Genomic DNA, 17,509 nt, shown 5'->3' on the forward strand with positions numbered 1-17,509 from the left:
CTCCCGACATTGTTGTTGCGTCATACATATTAACCAGAAGAAACTGCACAGCATCTCAGACTCACCGGGTCGAGCCGATAACTTTAGGTTTCAAGAAGTAGACCAGATACGAAAAAAGAGGAGAACCACCTTAAGTAAGAGAGAGTTGTCAGAAAGAAGTTCGTGAGAGGCATCTGCAGGCATTTACTCGACCTCCCTCTGAAGCTACATCATACTTGTCGAAGCTGTATTTATTTTTTTATTTATACAACTTTTTTTTTATTGTTACATTTATTTACAAGTCGACTTCTGAGGAAAACCGAGGAAAAAGAGGCGAAGTCTCAGCTGAGTCAACGTGCGTCGAAACCTTATCGAACATTTGACAAGACGTGATGGAGGGCGGAAAGGTAACTAAAAAACTCATTTTTCCCAGTCAAATAACAAAAATAAACAAAGATAAGAGATAAAAACTTAATAAAACAGTATGTGGAACATGTTATTGGTCAGTATTGGTATTTATGTGTGTCTAGTTTAGTTTTCTGAATGCCAGTCAGTTATTAACTACATTAGCCGCAAAGCTTCGCGAGCCTTCATCTCCAGCTCTGGAAAGTTGACAAACTAGTTTAGTGACAAAAACCTAAATAAACCCGTGCCACATGTTGAGAGATGTCACATGGCTAGCCGAGCTGTGATAAGTTAACATCAGTGTGTTACAGTTTCCTATGAATTGGTAGGTGTTAATCGCGTCAATGCCGGGAACTCGTGTGTATAAAGAGAGAGGCTGTGTTTCAATTCACAAACCGAGTATGGCTGTATGCTGCCTACATAGACTACACATTTGGACATATTTGGCGCGTTCGCTGGCTATGTCTCTAAAGCACAGTAAGATGCATATGTAGACAGCGTCTTTAGGTGTCATTGGTGGCGCCTGTGATGCCCAAAAATGCTGTCTTTGTTGGAGGCATACTAGGTTTTCACACACAGACAGAGAATCGTGGTGTACGTGCCCACTTAATCCATCGGTGGCCAGCTCTTTTCTTTTCTTGTCTTTTCTTTTCTTTTCTTGTCTTTTCTTTTCCAATTTAGTACTTTATTGGCATGATGTGTTTAAATACAGTATTGCCAAAACATTATTACACAGAACAAATAAATACAATAACGAAAATGAAAATAAAGATTTTGTTTTCATAATGATTGTAATTATGAAAACGTTTTGGTAATACATATATATATATATATATATATGTATGTATATGTGTATATATAAACAAATATCTCCTCCAGACAAAAATAAGTATTGTAAATATTACTGAAAATAAATAAGTATATATGACTGCATCTTATTGGCTGAGTTTACCTTAAAATAACCTTAAAATTCATCAGTATGTTTTAACTGGAAAACTCTATCTCTCAGTTTTTTTGGGCACTATTTAAACTAGTGACTAATACTGAGCTAGAGACTAGTACGTGACTAGTGGGCTGTTGTATATGGCTAACCTAACCACAGATGCATGATGATCACCCATGATAGATCAAGTGTCTTTCAGATTTCCTGAGCTTACAGACTTTATAAGGTCTTGTTGGTTGATTTTTTTTTATTTTTTTTATTTTTTTTTTTTTATCACAACAGACAGAAGCAGACCATAAAAACAACCAGAATGTTTTAGAGCAGTGGTTCTCAACTGGTTTGATCATGAGACCCACATTTTCCTGTGGTCATTAGGCTGCAACACAACCTCTATGTATGTATGTATGTATGTATGTATGTATGTATGTATATATGTATGTATGTATATATATATATATATATATATATATATATATATATATATATATATATATATATATATATATATCTAAAATAAAAATTTGCTTTCGAAAATGGTTGACACACACAGAAGTAGGCTACCGTCCCACTTTACTTTACATACACATAAATTGTAAGAATATGTCTAATACTGATGAATAAACAGTAAGGTAAGGCTATTAAATATTAAGATGAATGCTTACGTGAAATTCAGTGGCTTTATACTAGAAGTAGCGTGGTTGATATAAAATAAGGCTTCAAGTATTAAAAATACAGTAGTGGCCAAATGTGATGTCTGGAGGAAATATTTTTTATTTTTTATGTCACTACAAGTTCGATTAAATGAGGAAAATATTCATATATTTTTAAATAAGAAGGAAAAACACTAAACGTTTTTCTGACAAAATTATTTGGTAAAGAAAAGTCAAACTATAGCTAGTTTTCATTTTTACTATAAAAAAAAATAAAAAAATGCATAGAAATACAAAAAGCTCACTGGAAAACGCATACATTGACTACAACATAATCAGTTATTAATATTTTGTTGGTTCTCTTTTGTTTTGACAGCCTGGCCAAAAATGTCCGCACAATTTAACACGTTTCATTGCGTTATCACAAATAAAACAATTTACTCCAAGCACAACTACGTAATATCATTACAAAATTGTTAACACATTTTGAATAATATTTAAATAAAGGGTGAATATGTCAGTTTTCCCTAGGCCGGACATCACTTTTGGCCAATACTCTGTCTAACATTAAATTCAGCTGCGCATTATGGTTTTGTTGCATTTAATTTAGTTTGTGGTTGACGTGCTGGGAACGATGGAGCTGTCCCTATGGAGAGGAGAGCTGCAGCTGGCTTCTATCTAGGGAACACTCGACATAGCCCTGCTAGAGAGGTCATGTTCTTGACCCGTTCTCAGTACACTGCCTAGTGTTTTGGCTGTGTTGGACGGCACTCTTCATTCACTGTGCACAGTCGTGTGCCTCGCTAATACCAGAGAAACGTACACGCACATTGTTGGTTAAGACAACACTCGTGCTTGGGTTTTTCATTCCAAACCAGCTTCTGATATTAAACCAGTGTGAAGAGTGTATGCTTGTCGGAAAGGTTTTAGGCCCTGTTTACACCTGGTATTAAGATGCGTTTTCGTCGATCGGATCACAAGTAGACGAGGGAGACACATTCCCTGGCTTGCGTGCTTCTCGTGATGTTTACGCATTAGGTCATAGGCGGAGAGTAGATGTCTTTTGTTGCTGTTCAAACACTTTGACCACATGAGCGTTTACTCTACAAAAGCAATCCGGTCGAATGCGTTTTCGACTACCTCTGGAATTGGTGGAAAGTGGACAAGCTCAAAAAGTTTTAGACCCCATTTACACCTGTATTTAGCGTCGTCCACTTTTGTGCACCTTAATACCAAGTGTAAACAGGGCCTTAGATATTATGCTTGACCTTGAAACATTCTCAGGCATTTGAAGTACATTTATCAGCATGTATTGTATGAATAGGCATCATTGCCACACCTGTCACTCACCTGTCAGGTTTGAGTATTTGCGTAGGAGGACAACTTTTTTATTCTCTCTTTCTCGCTTTCTTTCATAGCTCCTAATTGTTCTCCTGATACCTTGGTTGTTTAAAACCAAAAAGCAACTCCCAAGTGAGCATTTTGTTTTTTTATGAAGGAAACTGGTTTCATACAGACTTCCAAAGAGTCATGTGTCATGTCTAATGATCTACAATGAATTCTTTTGAGCTTTAGGCATTACCAAGCAAATATTTAATGCTACAATGATTATTTCCTGGTAGAGATGGAAAGATAAAATGAAAAACTTGAGAGTTATGAATTAATTTTGTTCTTTTAACTGTTCCTTCCACCAAACCACGCGCACAAGTTTGTGGGATTATTATTGGCTGCGAAGGATAAACAAACCAGATAAAGGCATTTGAGTTATTCATTTGAGACATGCCTTTGTCTTCTTACCATCATATACTGGCTATACTGGAAATCATTTTTCAGAATTTGTTCATGGCTGAAAACATGTTACTTTGTCTAATCAGTTCAAACTGTTGAAAATGTACAGCTGAGCACCAGAACGGCCACAAGATCAGGTAATTGGGGGCAGGTGTACAGTTGACCTGTACTTCATCAAGTGGAACTAACAAGCTTTCAGTGGAATTCTCAATTTGCAAAGAGACATTTGGAGAAGAAGTTGATTAAGGATTAAACCTAAAGCAAAGTGTCAGAAGACTTGATTCTATTTTGCCTTCTCAAGTCAGGCTGTTACTGTCATTTCAGCCTAATGGGCGCTAATAAAGGGATTTCTAAGGGATTATGGAACGATGGAATTCCAAGTGCCATTGAGGTAATTTATTTCCATGAAAAATCAAGGGGCAAATCGGTGCTGAGCTGTAATTGTTAATCCGAGTCGTTTGAAAAGGGAGTGCAGAGTTTTTACTTGAGGTCATTTACTGTAGGTTACATAATATTGTTTGTAATAAAGCAGTGTTAAATCCTAGCGGGGTTGTGTTTCAGTAAAGGATAGTGTTTGTTAGCACTGTAAATGTTGATGTCTGTTAAAAACAATTCAGTGGAGTTGTGAGTGGCTTAAACCATGTCATTAGTGGAGTGTCTCCCAGACTTTACTGAACAAGAAGCTGGCAGAAAGATGCTGCTTGAAAAGAAAAGGGGGACGTGCCAGTCGAGAGAGAGAGTGAGAGAGGCAGAAAGAGAGAGATCTTTGTTTTTGTTGCAGAGTAAGCTCTTCTAATTGAGTATGAACCAGACAGCTTCTCTTCCTCATGTTGCAGACCTGTTTTCATTATTCATTGGCTCCAAAAAGTTTTTGGACACTTAACCCAACTAAAATATCTTAATGTCAGTGCATTAGATAACAGAATGTCAAACATAAGTGGCATCTACAAAGAAAAGCTGCATTTCTCAGATCTAACCTAACTTTTTTGAGAATTTTTTGCCATTCCCATAAATTTTGCCAACCAGAAAGTTTTCTTTTATTTTGTACAGTATATTTATTGTTTTTTAATTTAAAATAATTATTTTATTCTTTCAAATAAATGCCACTTGTTTTGATATTTTGTTATCTGGTGCAATTACATTCCCCCAAAAAATTTTTTTATTGTGGCTTAAAGGGATACTGCACCGAAAAATGAAAATTCTGTCATCATATACTCACCCTCATGTTGTTTCAAACCTGTATGAATTTCTTTCTTCTGCTGAACAGAAAGGAAGATATCTAGAAGAATGTGAGTAACCAGACAACCAAAAAAATATACTATGGAAGTCAATGGTATCTAAAACTGTCTGGTTACTGACATTCTTCTAGATATCTTCCTTTCTGTTCAGCAGAAGAAAGAAATTCATACAGGTTTGAAACAATATGAAGGTGAGTATATGATGACAGAATTTTTCGGTGGAGTATCCCTTTAATCCCCCGATATACTTGCAGCAGAGGGTTTTTTTCTTTTTCTTTCGTTCTTCATTTAGGGGTAAAACAACGTTTGAAATATATGACCAGCGATATACTGTTAGCGAACATCTGACGTCTCTGCGTACACCTACCAATTACGTACACAGACCAATGATAGTTCAAAGGTGTTTACCAGTCAGGGAACTTTTGGGGAAAGTTCGCTTGGGCAAGCTGTTTCGAACTCCCAAAACGAACTTATTTTTGGCCTGATTTTGTTCAAAATTATATCATATCAACATATCAAGGTCCCGAATTAGAACCTAGCAATAATTAACCGTTAAATAAATAAAGGAATAAATTGATTGGAAAATCAACAAGTACAAGCACCGGAAATGATTAGTCCGGCTCAAGATTATATGATTAAACTGATGTAAATAAGTAACCTTCCTTTAAGTTGTGACAGGAATCATGGTATCCTAGGTGAGCGTGTTTCTTGTGAACTGAAATTGGAAGAACAAATAAAGCATTTTAGTGTCATGTACAAATTCTTGATGTTCACTGAATTGGCAAGTGGAATCAGTTAAGTAATATTCTCAGTTGCTATAAATGCGTTTCTGGCAGAATGTCATACTGTGCCCTGTTCAGTGTACTTTCTAAGAACAGGTTTGTTCAATGTCATTCTCACTGCAGTTTTATGAGTACGTACGATATCGTGTTCTCTTCCTGATGAGCCGGTATTTTAGTACATCACAGTACTCTTTTTATCATATTGTATGAAATATGATTTTTTTGGTTACACTTTATTTTACGGTGATGTAGTTACATTGTACTTGCTTCTTAAATAAGTACTGAGTAACATTAATTAACTACATGTACTTACTTTAGACTTGAAATTATGCATAATTAACTGTTATTGCTGTATTATGTGTAGTGTAGTAGTAACATATAACTACGCCACCTTAAAATAAAGTGTTACCTTGCACCTTTAGATTTGATCATCACTGAGCAAAAAGTGCTAAAAGATAACATTTTTGTTTGTTTAACTAAGGATGCAGATCTTAAAGTTACTGAGGATGTAAGTAAACGTTCAGTAGCGTTGCTGTTGTTAAGGTGGTAATCTTTAATTTAATTGTTATTGCACCTAGTTTATGATGTGTATTGAGCCTGAGTGACTGATAATTCAGACATGCATATATCCGCAAAGACTGAGAATGGGTGGGAATGGGACTTAGTTGTGTATTTAGAAAAGTTTTTTTTTTTTAATTAAAAGTTTTAATATATTTAAAAAACTCACATATATACAAAAATAAAGCAGTTCCATTCTTATTTCTGCTGCTTCTCTCTCTCTCTCTCTCTCTCTCTCTCTCTCTCTCTCTCTCTCTCTCTCTCTCTCTCTCTCTCTGTCACACACACGCACACTCTCTCTCTCTCTCTCTCACTCACACACACACAAATGGCCTTAAAAATTAAAAATGTTTAATTTAAACAGATTTATGAATCAAGACATAATATTTAGCAGAAAAATAATAATTTGATGACCGATAAACCGACAGATTTCAAATAGTTTTCTTCTGAGGGGAACCAATCATCCCTGTTATGAAAGTTTTGTTATGAAAAATGATTGGACAAATATTTTCTTATAAAATAAAAAAGTTTTCCCCCCTAAAATTAAAAGTCTGAGTCCAGAATCAAAAGGCTTTTTAATGTCTTAAGCAATGTACCGTAAAGATCAGCTCAAGTTTGTTTTGTAACTCTGAGGGGCCCAAAATCGAGAGGGATAAAAAGCCTCTGAGCTTTGCCGTGAATAGTGAGGTTTATTTGCATGTTAATTTGGTTGCTCCAACAGAGCTGGCGTCCAGTTGCCTGTGTTACAGGGGCATTTGTTTTTGCATTTTTTTACAGGAAGTCATCAAGTTTTTTTTTGCCTATACTGTGGATGTGATGATGACATTTAGAAAAGTCCTTTTTATTCTTATTCAAACAGCTAAAAAAAGAATCCTTAATGCAAACCAGTACGCTGACACAATGAAATAAGCACTGAGCCAAAATATGCGTCCAAGTCAACTGTCAGTGTGTGATATCAGCAGAAGGGCGTGACTGTTTACGGTGTGAGCAGCGTAGATTCAGGATGACGAAGCTAAAAAAAATTATGCAACCATTAAGAAATTGTCACTCACACACTAAGCTTCATGGATAGTGCCAGGCCTACGTTATATATCTGTTTGAACAGCGTTTATGTAGTTACATGTATGCAGTGTGTAACTAGGCAGGAATCTGAAGAGGAATGTTTCATAGCCAAACCTACGCCCTCCCCTCGAGTAAGACTTTAGTCAAATCTTCCATATTTAGAAGGTTCATCTTTCTTAAAGAGATACTAGCACTCTGCTGTGTCTGTTCTCAGCAGTGTTTGCTATCAGCATTGATGTTTTAGCAGCAGGAAGGATATACTTAACTTCTTAGGGAAGTCGACTTAGCCGAGGATTCTGTTTATTGCATTTTCGTTTGTGTGGACCTGTGTGCGAGTTTGACCGGAGATTGCACATTTTTTCACTACCGAATGAATATTTAAGTGCCTCCTAGAGGTTTTGTGTTTGTGTGTGTGTATGGCTTCCTGTTTCGAGGCTGGTTAAACAACAAAGTCTTGAACTCAATGAACTGCAGCCTCTACACCAACATGCAGAGAAGGTGTGTCCATTTCCCGCCCCTTTTAAGCTCTTACGTCTTGGGCAGAGGGGTGTACACATGTGTGTGCAAATGACAGGAGTGCACATATCCAAAACTGGTATATTTCGCATCGCTGACTGTCTGTTTATAAAGGAGGAATGCAAGCTCTGAAAAATGTTCAGAATGGAGATCTGTTTACAGTCTCATCGAGCTTGCTAAATGCAGAACAGCTTGACATTTAAAGCTACTTTTTAGAGTTTAGCTTATAGGGTGAATCTACAAGATCTTTTTCAGAAGTAAATACTGTATTTTATCCCATCTTATTATTTAGATACATCTCTTAAGTAATTATTTTGTGGGTTGATTCCCTAAAAGAAAAAGAAAAAAAGTGTACAAACTGTTGCTGCTGTCCCAGAAAAGTTTTGAGTGAACTTTATTTTAATGAGTGCTTGATGCTCTGTATGATTTATGTATGTACCAGACAGTGATGCAATGGCACTATTTGGGCTTAAGTTCGTCATCAGATATTCATATTTGTTAAGCTGTCAAAAGGCTTGACTTGGTCGTCAAGTGACTCTGTAAACAGTGAACTAAACAATGTGCTTTAGCTGAGCTAAACCGGTTTTAAAGCTGCCTGGGTCTTGTGGATTGGGTAACCATGTGAAAGAAAATGTCCATTCCAGATCCTCTCTGTGTAAATAAAAATCCGATCCAGTGAGTCCAATCCAGTGAGTTCCTAAAATAACAGGAACCCAAACAAGAAGTGGGTTTACACAAACCCTTTCTTTATAGGTGCTGATTAAACCACTAGAACTCTTCCCTAAGTCGTCCAGTAGAGTCTCATAATCTTTCACAGGTTCAGGTTCAGTCACTGTAGTTCACAGGAACAGTTTCTCAGGTCAGGAAACCATCAGAAATCCATTCACCCAAACTTGAGTAGAAAATGTTGAATGTTACATTGCATTACAGCAATATTAGCACAATATACAAACTGAATGAGTTTTCAGTTCCCTTTTCACCTTCAAGGCTTTGTGTGTTGCAGACAGATTTCATCACAGTTTGTCCATTCATTTTCAAACCAGACAGTCCGAAAACAATCATACTTCAGCTTTTTTTTTCTTTGGAATGAGGAAAGTGATTTATACTCTGAGCACTTCCCTGAGAGATATTGAAATATATCTCAAAAATCTAAAGAAAAATAAACAAAACTTTCAGGAAGTCATCTCTGTGAGAGAATACTTTCCATTGTATTGAAAGAGAAGGAAATTCTTGTCATTTTGTGCAACACAAATCTTTAATGCCCCACCAGGAAGGCGGGGGGGGGATGCTGGGTATTTAAACAATACCATTCTTTTGGGAATACCGAAGATGATTTATAAATACGTTTGGATTGCTTTTGTCTTTTAACCTTTTAGATCAAAGGCCCTCATAAACTATGTGATTAGCGCTAGTTGGCTAAAATGTGGAGCTGTTACTGTCTTTCATTTTTGAGGAAGGACAGATTTAAAACGAGTTTTCAACTACCATGACAATTATCACAATGTCAAACAATAGGTTACCACACCTCTGAGAATAGTTCTGTTTAATACAGTCAGGTCTGGCCAATCATTGCTTTTAGCCTGAGGGTAATAGAGCTCCATTGGGACAATGAGATGGTGTTTCAAAACAATTCATTGTGTATCAAAAAATGACTCACTCTTCTTCTTTTTTTATGCTTCCCTCAGCAGCAACTGACCTGGCCGCTGATGCTGGCTGTGGGGACGGCTGTGATCGGCTCACTTCAGTTCGGCTACAACACGGGTGTAATCAATGCCCCGCAAAATGTGAGTGACAAGTACATGCTCCCACACACACAAAGTCTAAGTGACAAACTCTTTACTGTTCACCCCAACATCCCGTGTCCTTGTACTTTGACTTTATCGGGAACGCTACCCCCTCACTTATTTATTATATAGTGCTGCAGCTGTCTCCAAATCCCTGTCTGTCAGTAGACACACACACACATACACACTCATGCCAACGCAACCCAAATGCTGCCTGTTAAACCTAGAGTTACTCTATACAGCTCCTCTGGGACATTTTGCCTTTCATCTACATATTATTAGGCAATTTGCATCTGTTAAATGATAAGCTTTTGCCTCTCAAATGAATATTAAATATATTCTCTGTTCTGGTTCAGGGTGAAGGTCATCTCACAACATAGCACAACTTGTTCAGACGTGCATGTTGAACTAGGGGCCAGGCTTTGCTTATGTGAAGTGAATGGAGATTTTCTGTCTTTTAGACATTATACACACAGTGTAGAGATTCTATATTCTCACTTAAGCCGGGGACACACTTAATGACTGGAAGGCCGATTATGAATGTAATTTGATACTTATGACTGATCATGCCCAAACACGCTGAGTCAGAGACAGTTGCATTCAGTCGGTGTTCACAGTCAGTGTTTAAAATCTGCTCCAGTCGTTGGAAACAACAAGTAAGTGTGTTCAGTTCAGTCTTACAATGTTTTAGCTAGTCGTTAAGTGTGTCCCCGGCATTAGAGAAACCAGAGCAGAATTTGATTTGTTTGCAACTGTATCACACACACACACACACACACACACTACCGTTCAAACGTTTGGGGTTCTTTAAAATGTAATGTTTTTCAAAGATTGTTTCTCATGCTCACCAAGGCTGCGTTTAAACACAGTAAAAACAGCTATATTATGAAATATTATTACAATTTAAAAACTGTTTTCTATTTTAAATTATTTTAAAATGTAATTTTTTCTCAAATTAAGATGAGTCTCAAATTTAATTTTTTAGGATTTAAAAAAATTATATATATATATTTTTTTTAATTTAGACAAAATAGAATATGATTTTAACATTGGCCATTTATCTGCCAATTGTTATCGGCTTGAATTTTATAATAGGTGCATCCATAGAGTTTTAACTACTGAAATACCAACAGACTATACACACCGGCCTCTGGTAGTGATTGGCATGTTTGCTTTCACTCTTTGTGTTGCTGACAGTTGTAACAATAGTTTTAGTGCGTGAAACAGTTTTAGGGCTGTGGTGATGCCAAAATAGGACTAACGTGTGGGGGTGTGGGTCTGACGCAGACCCTCTCTATAAATAATCATTTCGATAAGATTACCTCAAGGGCTCCTTGTCTGCAGACCTCCTTCACTGACACTGCACAAATCACCCAAACTATATTGTGTCACAATGCACTATCTATCCTGAAACTCCTCTATGAATGGACTGTATTATTTGTGACCAGGTGGATCTTTTTAAAGAGTTTAAAGGAGTAGTCAACCTGATTAAATAAAAATTGTCATCATTTACTCACCCTCATGTCTTTTCAAACCCATTTGACTTTCATTTGTCATACAGTGACAGTGGGTTGGGACCGGGGACAGCTGTCGTTCCCCAGAACAGCTGTCTTTTACTTTTACTAAACATAAACTAAACTTGAGTTTTTTTCATAAGCAATTTAGCTCCTCAGATGCAAATACGATTACATTTAGCATAAAAAAATAGGTTTGTTAGAAACCAGTCAACTTGCACAGTGAATATAACCAATAACTAGTTCCACTCCTTTAGCTCACAGTGGTTCTATTAAAAACACCACAGCGTTGTGTAACAGGTTTGTATAATGAGGGGTTAAGCCATGAGGCACATGAATTTAACCATGCCTGATATTTCGGTGATGAATGCACTGAGGGGCTTTCTGCATGCCTAAAGTGTCAGACAGCTGATGGCGAGAGAAGACAGACAGGAAGTAGTTGTAGAACCGGCTTGCTGACCTTAATACATCAACAGATCATACAGATCAAACTCTTTATTTTATTTTATATGCTGCATGTCATTGGGTGACATTCCTCTAAAAGCCACCAGTGCTTTATAAGGGTCAGCTGCAGACAGTCTCTGTTTATCAACAAACACTCAGAAACCTGACTCCTCTCTGCGTCTCACTTTCCAGCACAAAATCATGTTATCTAACACTGAGCTGGGCAGCGAGCCCCCTACTGGACAGAATTGCTCATGACAACATAAATCTCAAACAAATAAAAAATTATTTAAAGCATGAAATTATAACTTACATTTTTTAATATAAAGAATTTTGTACATTATTTTATGTGATTGAACATACAATTTTAATTAGGATTTTAATTTTGATGTTTTTATTCTTAACTTTTTTTTAATAAAATGTGCTGAACTACATTATCAGAAAAATTATAATTATAAAATATATTCAGACCTTGTATGTAATATTTCTGTAAATTTCAACGTGCTGTCTGTCACAATTTGAATGATAATTGTCTCTATTTGTGTTTTAGGTCATTGAGAAGTTCTACAATGAGACATGGTTAGCTCGATATGAGGAGATCATCCCTAGAACAACCATGACTACGCTCTGGTCTCTGTCTGTGGCCATCTTCTCTGTGGGCGGCATTGTTGGATCCTTCTCAGTTGGGCTGTTTGTTAACCGTTTTGGAAGGTGAAGTACTGTTGTAACCATTAAAATTATTCATGGCACTTTTACATTATTTAAGGCCTTGTGTACAGCCTGAACTATTCAGTCCTGGTTTCTGATGGTTATTGGATTGTTTGATGATAAAACTCTATTTTTCTAATTTCAGGAGGAACTCCATGCTCATGGCTAATGCCCTGGCTTTCATCGCTGCAGCACTCATGGGCTTCTCTAAGATGGCTGCGTCCTGGGAGATGCTCATTATTGGACGGTTCGTGGTGGGCCTTTACTCTGGTCTGTCCACAGGCTTTGTGCCCATGTACGTGGGTGAGGTGGCTCCCACAGCCCTCAGAGGAGCCCTTGGCACCCTCCATCAGCTGGGCATTGTTATTGGCATCCTCATGGCACAGGTACACATTTTGGACATCTAAATAAATCTGACATGGACATTTCTGCCATTTCAGTTAGCATTTTGATTTGTTTTTCTATATTTATGTTCTGTTTTGTGTATTGTAGATCTTTGGTATGGATGTTATTATGGGTAACGACACCATGTGGCCGTTCCTCCTGGGCTTTACCTTCATCCCAGCCCTGCTGCAGTGCTGTTTACTGCCCATCTGCCCCGAGAGCCCTCGATTTCTCCTCATCATCCGCAACGAGGAAAACAAAGCCAAAACAGGTGAGCATGGACCCACATCACCTACACATCCACATGTATCCAACATAGGATGCAGCAGAGTGCTTTCATTAGTGTAAACTAATGTTTTGATGTGCATTTAGTGCTTAAAAAGCTGCGCGGGACGACAGATGTGGGCGCAGACATGCAGGAGATGAAGGAGGAGAGCAGACAGATGATGAGAGAGAAGAAAGTGACCATTCCTGAACTGTTCCGATCTCCTCTCTACCGACAGCCCATGCTTATATGCATCATGTTGCAGCTGTCCCAGCAGCTGTCTGGAATCAATGCTGTGAGTACCTGCGTGCACTCACACTCACTAGCTCAATGAAGACAACCTAATCTTAATTGAAACCCACATCTAATTTGTGTTAATGTTGTTGTGTAGGTGTTCTACTACTCTACAAAGATCTTTCAGAAGGCAGGTGTGGAGCAGCCGGTGTATGCTACTATCGGAGCAGGAGTCGTCAACACAGCTTTCACTGTAGTGTCGGTGAGTATCATTAGTACACAGACATGAGCATGATCAACAGAATCATTGCTGTCACTGTAATAGTATATTTTTGTAATGTATTTTTTAAAATACATTTTAAAATGTATATTTAAAAAATACTATTTATATATATAAATATTAATGTAATGATTCTTTGATATATTTAATCAGTAATAAATTATATATATATATATATATATATATATATATACATGTTTATGTAAATATATAAAATAAAAGAATCAATACATGAATTATATATACTATATTTATAATAAATAATAATAATAATTAAGTATTATTATTATTTAATTTGACATTTTTTGCTAATTTCCTTAAAATTCACTCATGCACAAAGTGTATCAGAAATTTTGCATGATTATTTTAGATATTTATTACATTTATATTTAAATATGTTATATAAAATACCTTCTGATATTATGATATTGTTATATGAAATAGTTTATTTTACTTATTACACTAATTTATGTCCATAAAATTCACTCAAAACACAAGAGAGTGCTAACTCTTCTTTTTATTGTTATATTGATGCTGTTAATCTTAAAATGACCAAACATTAATCAGCTGTATATTGTGTATATACAATATAAAATGACATAATATTAATGATTTGTTATCCTTATGCAGCTGTTTGTGGTGGAGCGAGCGGGCCGCAGGTCCCTGCACCTCTTGGGACTGCTGGGAATGGCTGGATCTGCTGTATTGATGACCATTGCTCTTGCCTTGCTGGTATGCACATAATATATATTTACATAAATGGCCAAGTGTCAGTTTCAGAGTTATTAATCATTTATAGAGGCATCGTTGTGGTCCAAAGGTTTACAATATATTTGATCTGTTGGCTTTGTTGCCCATCTCTCTAAACAGGAAAAGGTTCCCTGGATGTCGTACACAAGCATCGTGGCTATCTTTGGGTTTGTGGCCTTCTTTGAGATTGGACCCGGCCCCATCCCATGGTTCATTGTGGCTGAACTGTTCAGTCAAGGCCCAAGACCCTCGGCTTTTGCTGTCGCTGGATTCTGCAACTGGACCGCAAACTTTATCGTGGGGATGTGCTTTCAGTATGTCGAGGTGAGAGGCCTGTGGGAATTAACAGAAGGATATTGGCACATTTATTTTGGCTGGTTTGGCTGACTTTTCTCTCTCTTTGTCTTCTACTTTAACAGGAGCTCTGTGGGCCGTACGTGTTTATCATCTTCACCATATTTCTACTTGGCTTCTTCGTCTTCACCTTCTTCAAAGTCCCAGAGACCAAGGGCCGGACGTTCGATGAAATCTCGGCCGGTTTCCGCCAGGCAGCATCAGCTGCTGAGAAGAACTCGTCTGAAGAGTTTGACAGGCTGGGGGCCGACTCTCAGCTTTAAACCCCTCCTCTGACCCCGCTGCACACAACTACTGAGGAGAGGGGGTCACCGGGCTGTCAATCAAACATTTCCCCCCCATCCCACGGCTGCACTCACCTCTTAGTCCCCGCACTCCCCGATAATCGTGAGACATCTGGGCATGAGACAAGGGGTAGTAAGAGTAGTTCTCATACTCTTATCACAAAGATGATCGTTTTAAGACAGGTTTGAGGTGTCATATTTGCGTCGGAGTGTTTTGGCTTGTTTTACTAGGTTTTATGTTTTTTAAAACTATCTTAACTGTTACTTCTGCTGTGCTATGAGTGAAAACTCGACGGAGGTCACCTGGTCATTCCCGAGCTAGACTCTACGCTGTTGATGTCAGAAATCAACAGGCCAAATGTGACTTCTGTACGGCGACTGACAATTTTATACTGTATTCCATGTTACTGTATCACTATTATGAAAGTCTTGTGGCTTTGATAAACCACAGTTATCATCATCAGCTTGGCCTTGGCTAGCAGTCGAAACTATTTAACATGCAAAAAAAAAAAAACGTTTAAATAATAGGATTAAATATATTTATATATATTTTGCATGTTAAATAGTTTTGACTCATATATATATATATATATATATATATATATATATATATATATATATATATATATATATATAGCAATTATATTTAATTTCTTTTTATTTAACCCCGAAAATAAAAAACGAATATTCTAGGATTCTTTTTTAGTTACATTTTATCGATAATGTCACAATTGAAACAATGTGACATCATGTAAATTTGATATTAAAACTCTTTTGCTTAGCAAGCTTCTTTTTTTTTTACACATTACAGGGTATTTTATCCCTATATTCATATAATTATTTCTTCTGTTCGTGCTTTTAAGATGCATCACATCTTTTTAAATGTATTTATATTTTTGTAACAAATTCACTTGGTTTCTCCAGGAGTGCAGATAGTTATATAGTGTACTATATATAGTGTATATATAGTATAATCACTCCAGGTTGAGAGAACCTGAACATTTTTTAAATCGTTTAATTATGTTACATGTCAGCAAATATCACACCTACCCAACTTTCTTAATATAAAGACGGTCACTTTATAATGCACAGAGATGTACTCTATACTGAAAGTATTAGCATCAGCACAAGTGAATGTTGATCATAAAATACAGCATATACTCCCATAAATACTGCTATATCTCACATTCATAACGTCCCAGTTCAGTCGCACGTCAGGAAACGTTTAGACGGCAGTAGTTGAAATGCGTTTTGCACAGTCGACTCCCTCCAGCTGAGGGAAAAGTTGGGAAACACGGAGAGAGACCAAAATGCACTGACAGCCTTCCTTTGCTCACCGAGCTGGAAATGACACCATTGATGATGCTGTGTAAAACAGTATGTCTGGCTCCAATGTGCCTTGTCAAGTTTTTTAGATTTCTAGTTTTCCATTTTTTTCTTCTTCTTTCTTTTTAAATTTATTTTACACCTAGAATGTTCACCCTTGATGATTCATCCATTTGTGAACATATATAATCAGCTGTTTTTAAACACTCCAGAATATGCCTGATTTTCTGACTTTTTTTTATAAGAAAACCCTTTTAAGTCACCTATTTGTTCTTAGACATCAAATTCATGTAAATTAGGTGGGGTTTTTTTCACTTTGAGTGGAGTTTGAGTGTGTGCATGTGATATTTGGCCAATTGGTCAGAGATACAACAGGTTTAAAAATGATTTTCTTTGTGTTCTAACACCAGCATCCAGAAAATATATTCACCCTCACAGCATTCCATATGAAATCATCTTGTGTGTGTTTTTGACATTTTGTACATGAGTGTGTCTTTTGCAGATCATATGCATGTTCACATGAAAGTGTCCCACTGAAATCAATGATGTGTGTTTTGTATATTCAAAGAAACAAATCTAAACATTTTTTAGCCTATGGAAAGTTCCCAGCTGTAACTGTAAATAATAAATGTAAAATAGAATTGGTTTACTTTATGTTTAAGACCTTGTAATAGCTGTACATGAAACATTTCCATTTGTCGTTTTCTTGTTTTTGTAACGTAGAATTTCTTCTCTTTGATGCACTATCATGGTAGTCACTCAGTACTGTAAGACAATAGCATCTTACTTTTTTTTTTTTTTTACCATACTGTATTTATTAGATCCACTTAATTTATTTAGTTTTTTTTTTTTTTTGCTTTCAATTTTACATCTGTTATGAAAATAAAATTGTTAGGAAAAAAAAAACAGCATTGTATGTGTGAATGAATTGAGAATCAGTGGGTAGTTTAGCTCAGTGGTTTACAAACACACCTGATTTAACTCGTTTGAAAAATCTCCAAGAACTAAAACTGGTGTGATTTAGGAGACATCTACAGTAACCACTGCTTGAGCTTGATGTGTTTCACCCGTTAGAGCTGCAGAAATCTAGAAAGAGAAGCAAGCTGAACAATTTAATTTATAAATCAGAAAAGCAGATGAATCCCTGCAGTGTAATGTAGTGAAGCGTCGGCCTCTCAGAACAAAGCATTTGCGAGGGTGTGCTGAAATTCTCTGGTCAGTCATGGATAAAGGAAACCGGATTCCTACCATTGTTCGGGAT

The 17,509-nt window shown here is 36.7% G+C and overlaps 1 protein-coding gene across 2 annotated transcripts; it reads left to right on the forward strand.

Moving 5' to 3' along the window:
• Positions 1 to 16: 16 nt before the first annotated feature.
• Positions 17 to 16,989, forward strand: slc2a1b (solute carrier family 2 member 1b). Of its 2 annotated transcripts, none has more exons than XM_082189631.1 (10): positions 17 to 386; positions 9,607 to 9,705; positions 12,214 to 12,374; positions 12,517 to 12,757; positions 12,864 to 13,026; positions 13,128 to 13,315; positions 13,412 to 13,516; positions 14,165 to 14,266; positions 14,405 to 14,608; positions 14,704 to 16,989. In XM_082189631.1, the coding sequence occupies exons 1-10, from the start codon at positions 372 to 374 to the stop codon at positions 14,899 to 14,901; spliced, it is 1,476 nt and encodes a 491-aa protein (XP_082045757.1). In that variant the 5' UTR covers positions 17 to 371; the 3' UTR covers positions 14,902 to 16,989. The 2 variants fall into 2 exon arrangements, with proteins under 2 accessions (XP_082045757.1, XP_082045758.1); XM_082189632.1 differs by having other exon boundaries at positions 9,610 to 9,705.
• Positions 16,990 to 17,509: the final 520 nt, after the last annotated feature.

The sequence above is a fragment of the Leuciscus leuciscus genome (assembly GCF_965113295.1).
Source record: "Leuciscus leuciscus genome assembly, chromosome: 14".
NCBI lineage: Eukaryota > Metazoa > Chordata > Actinopteri > Cypriniformes > Leuciscidae > Leuciscus > Leuciscus leuciscus.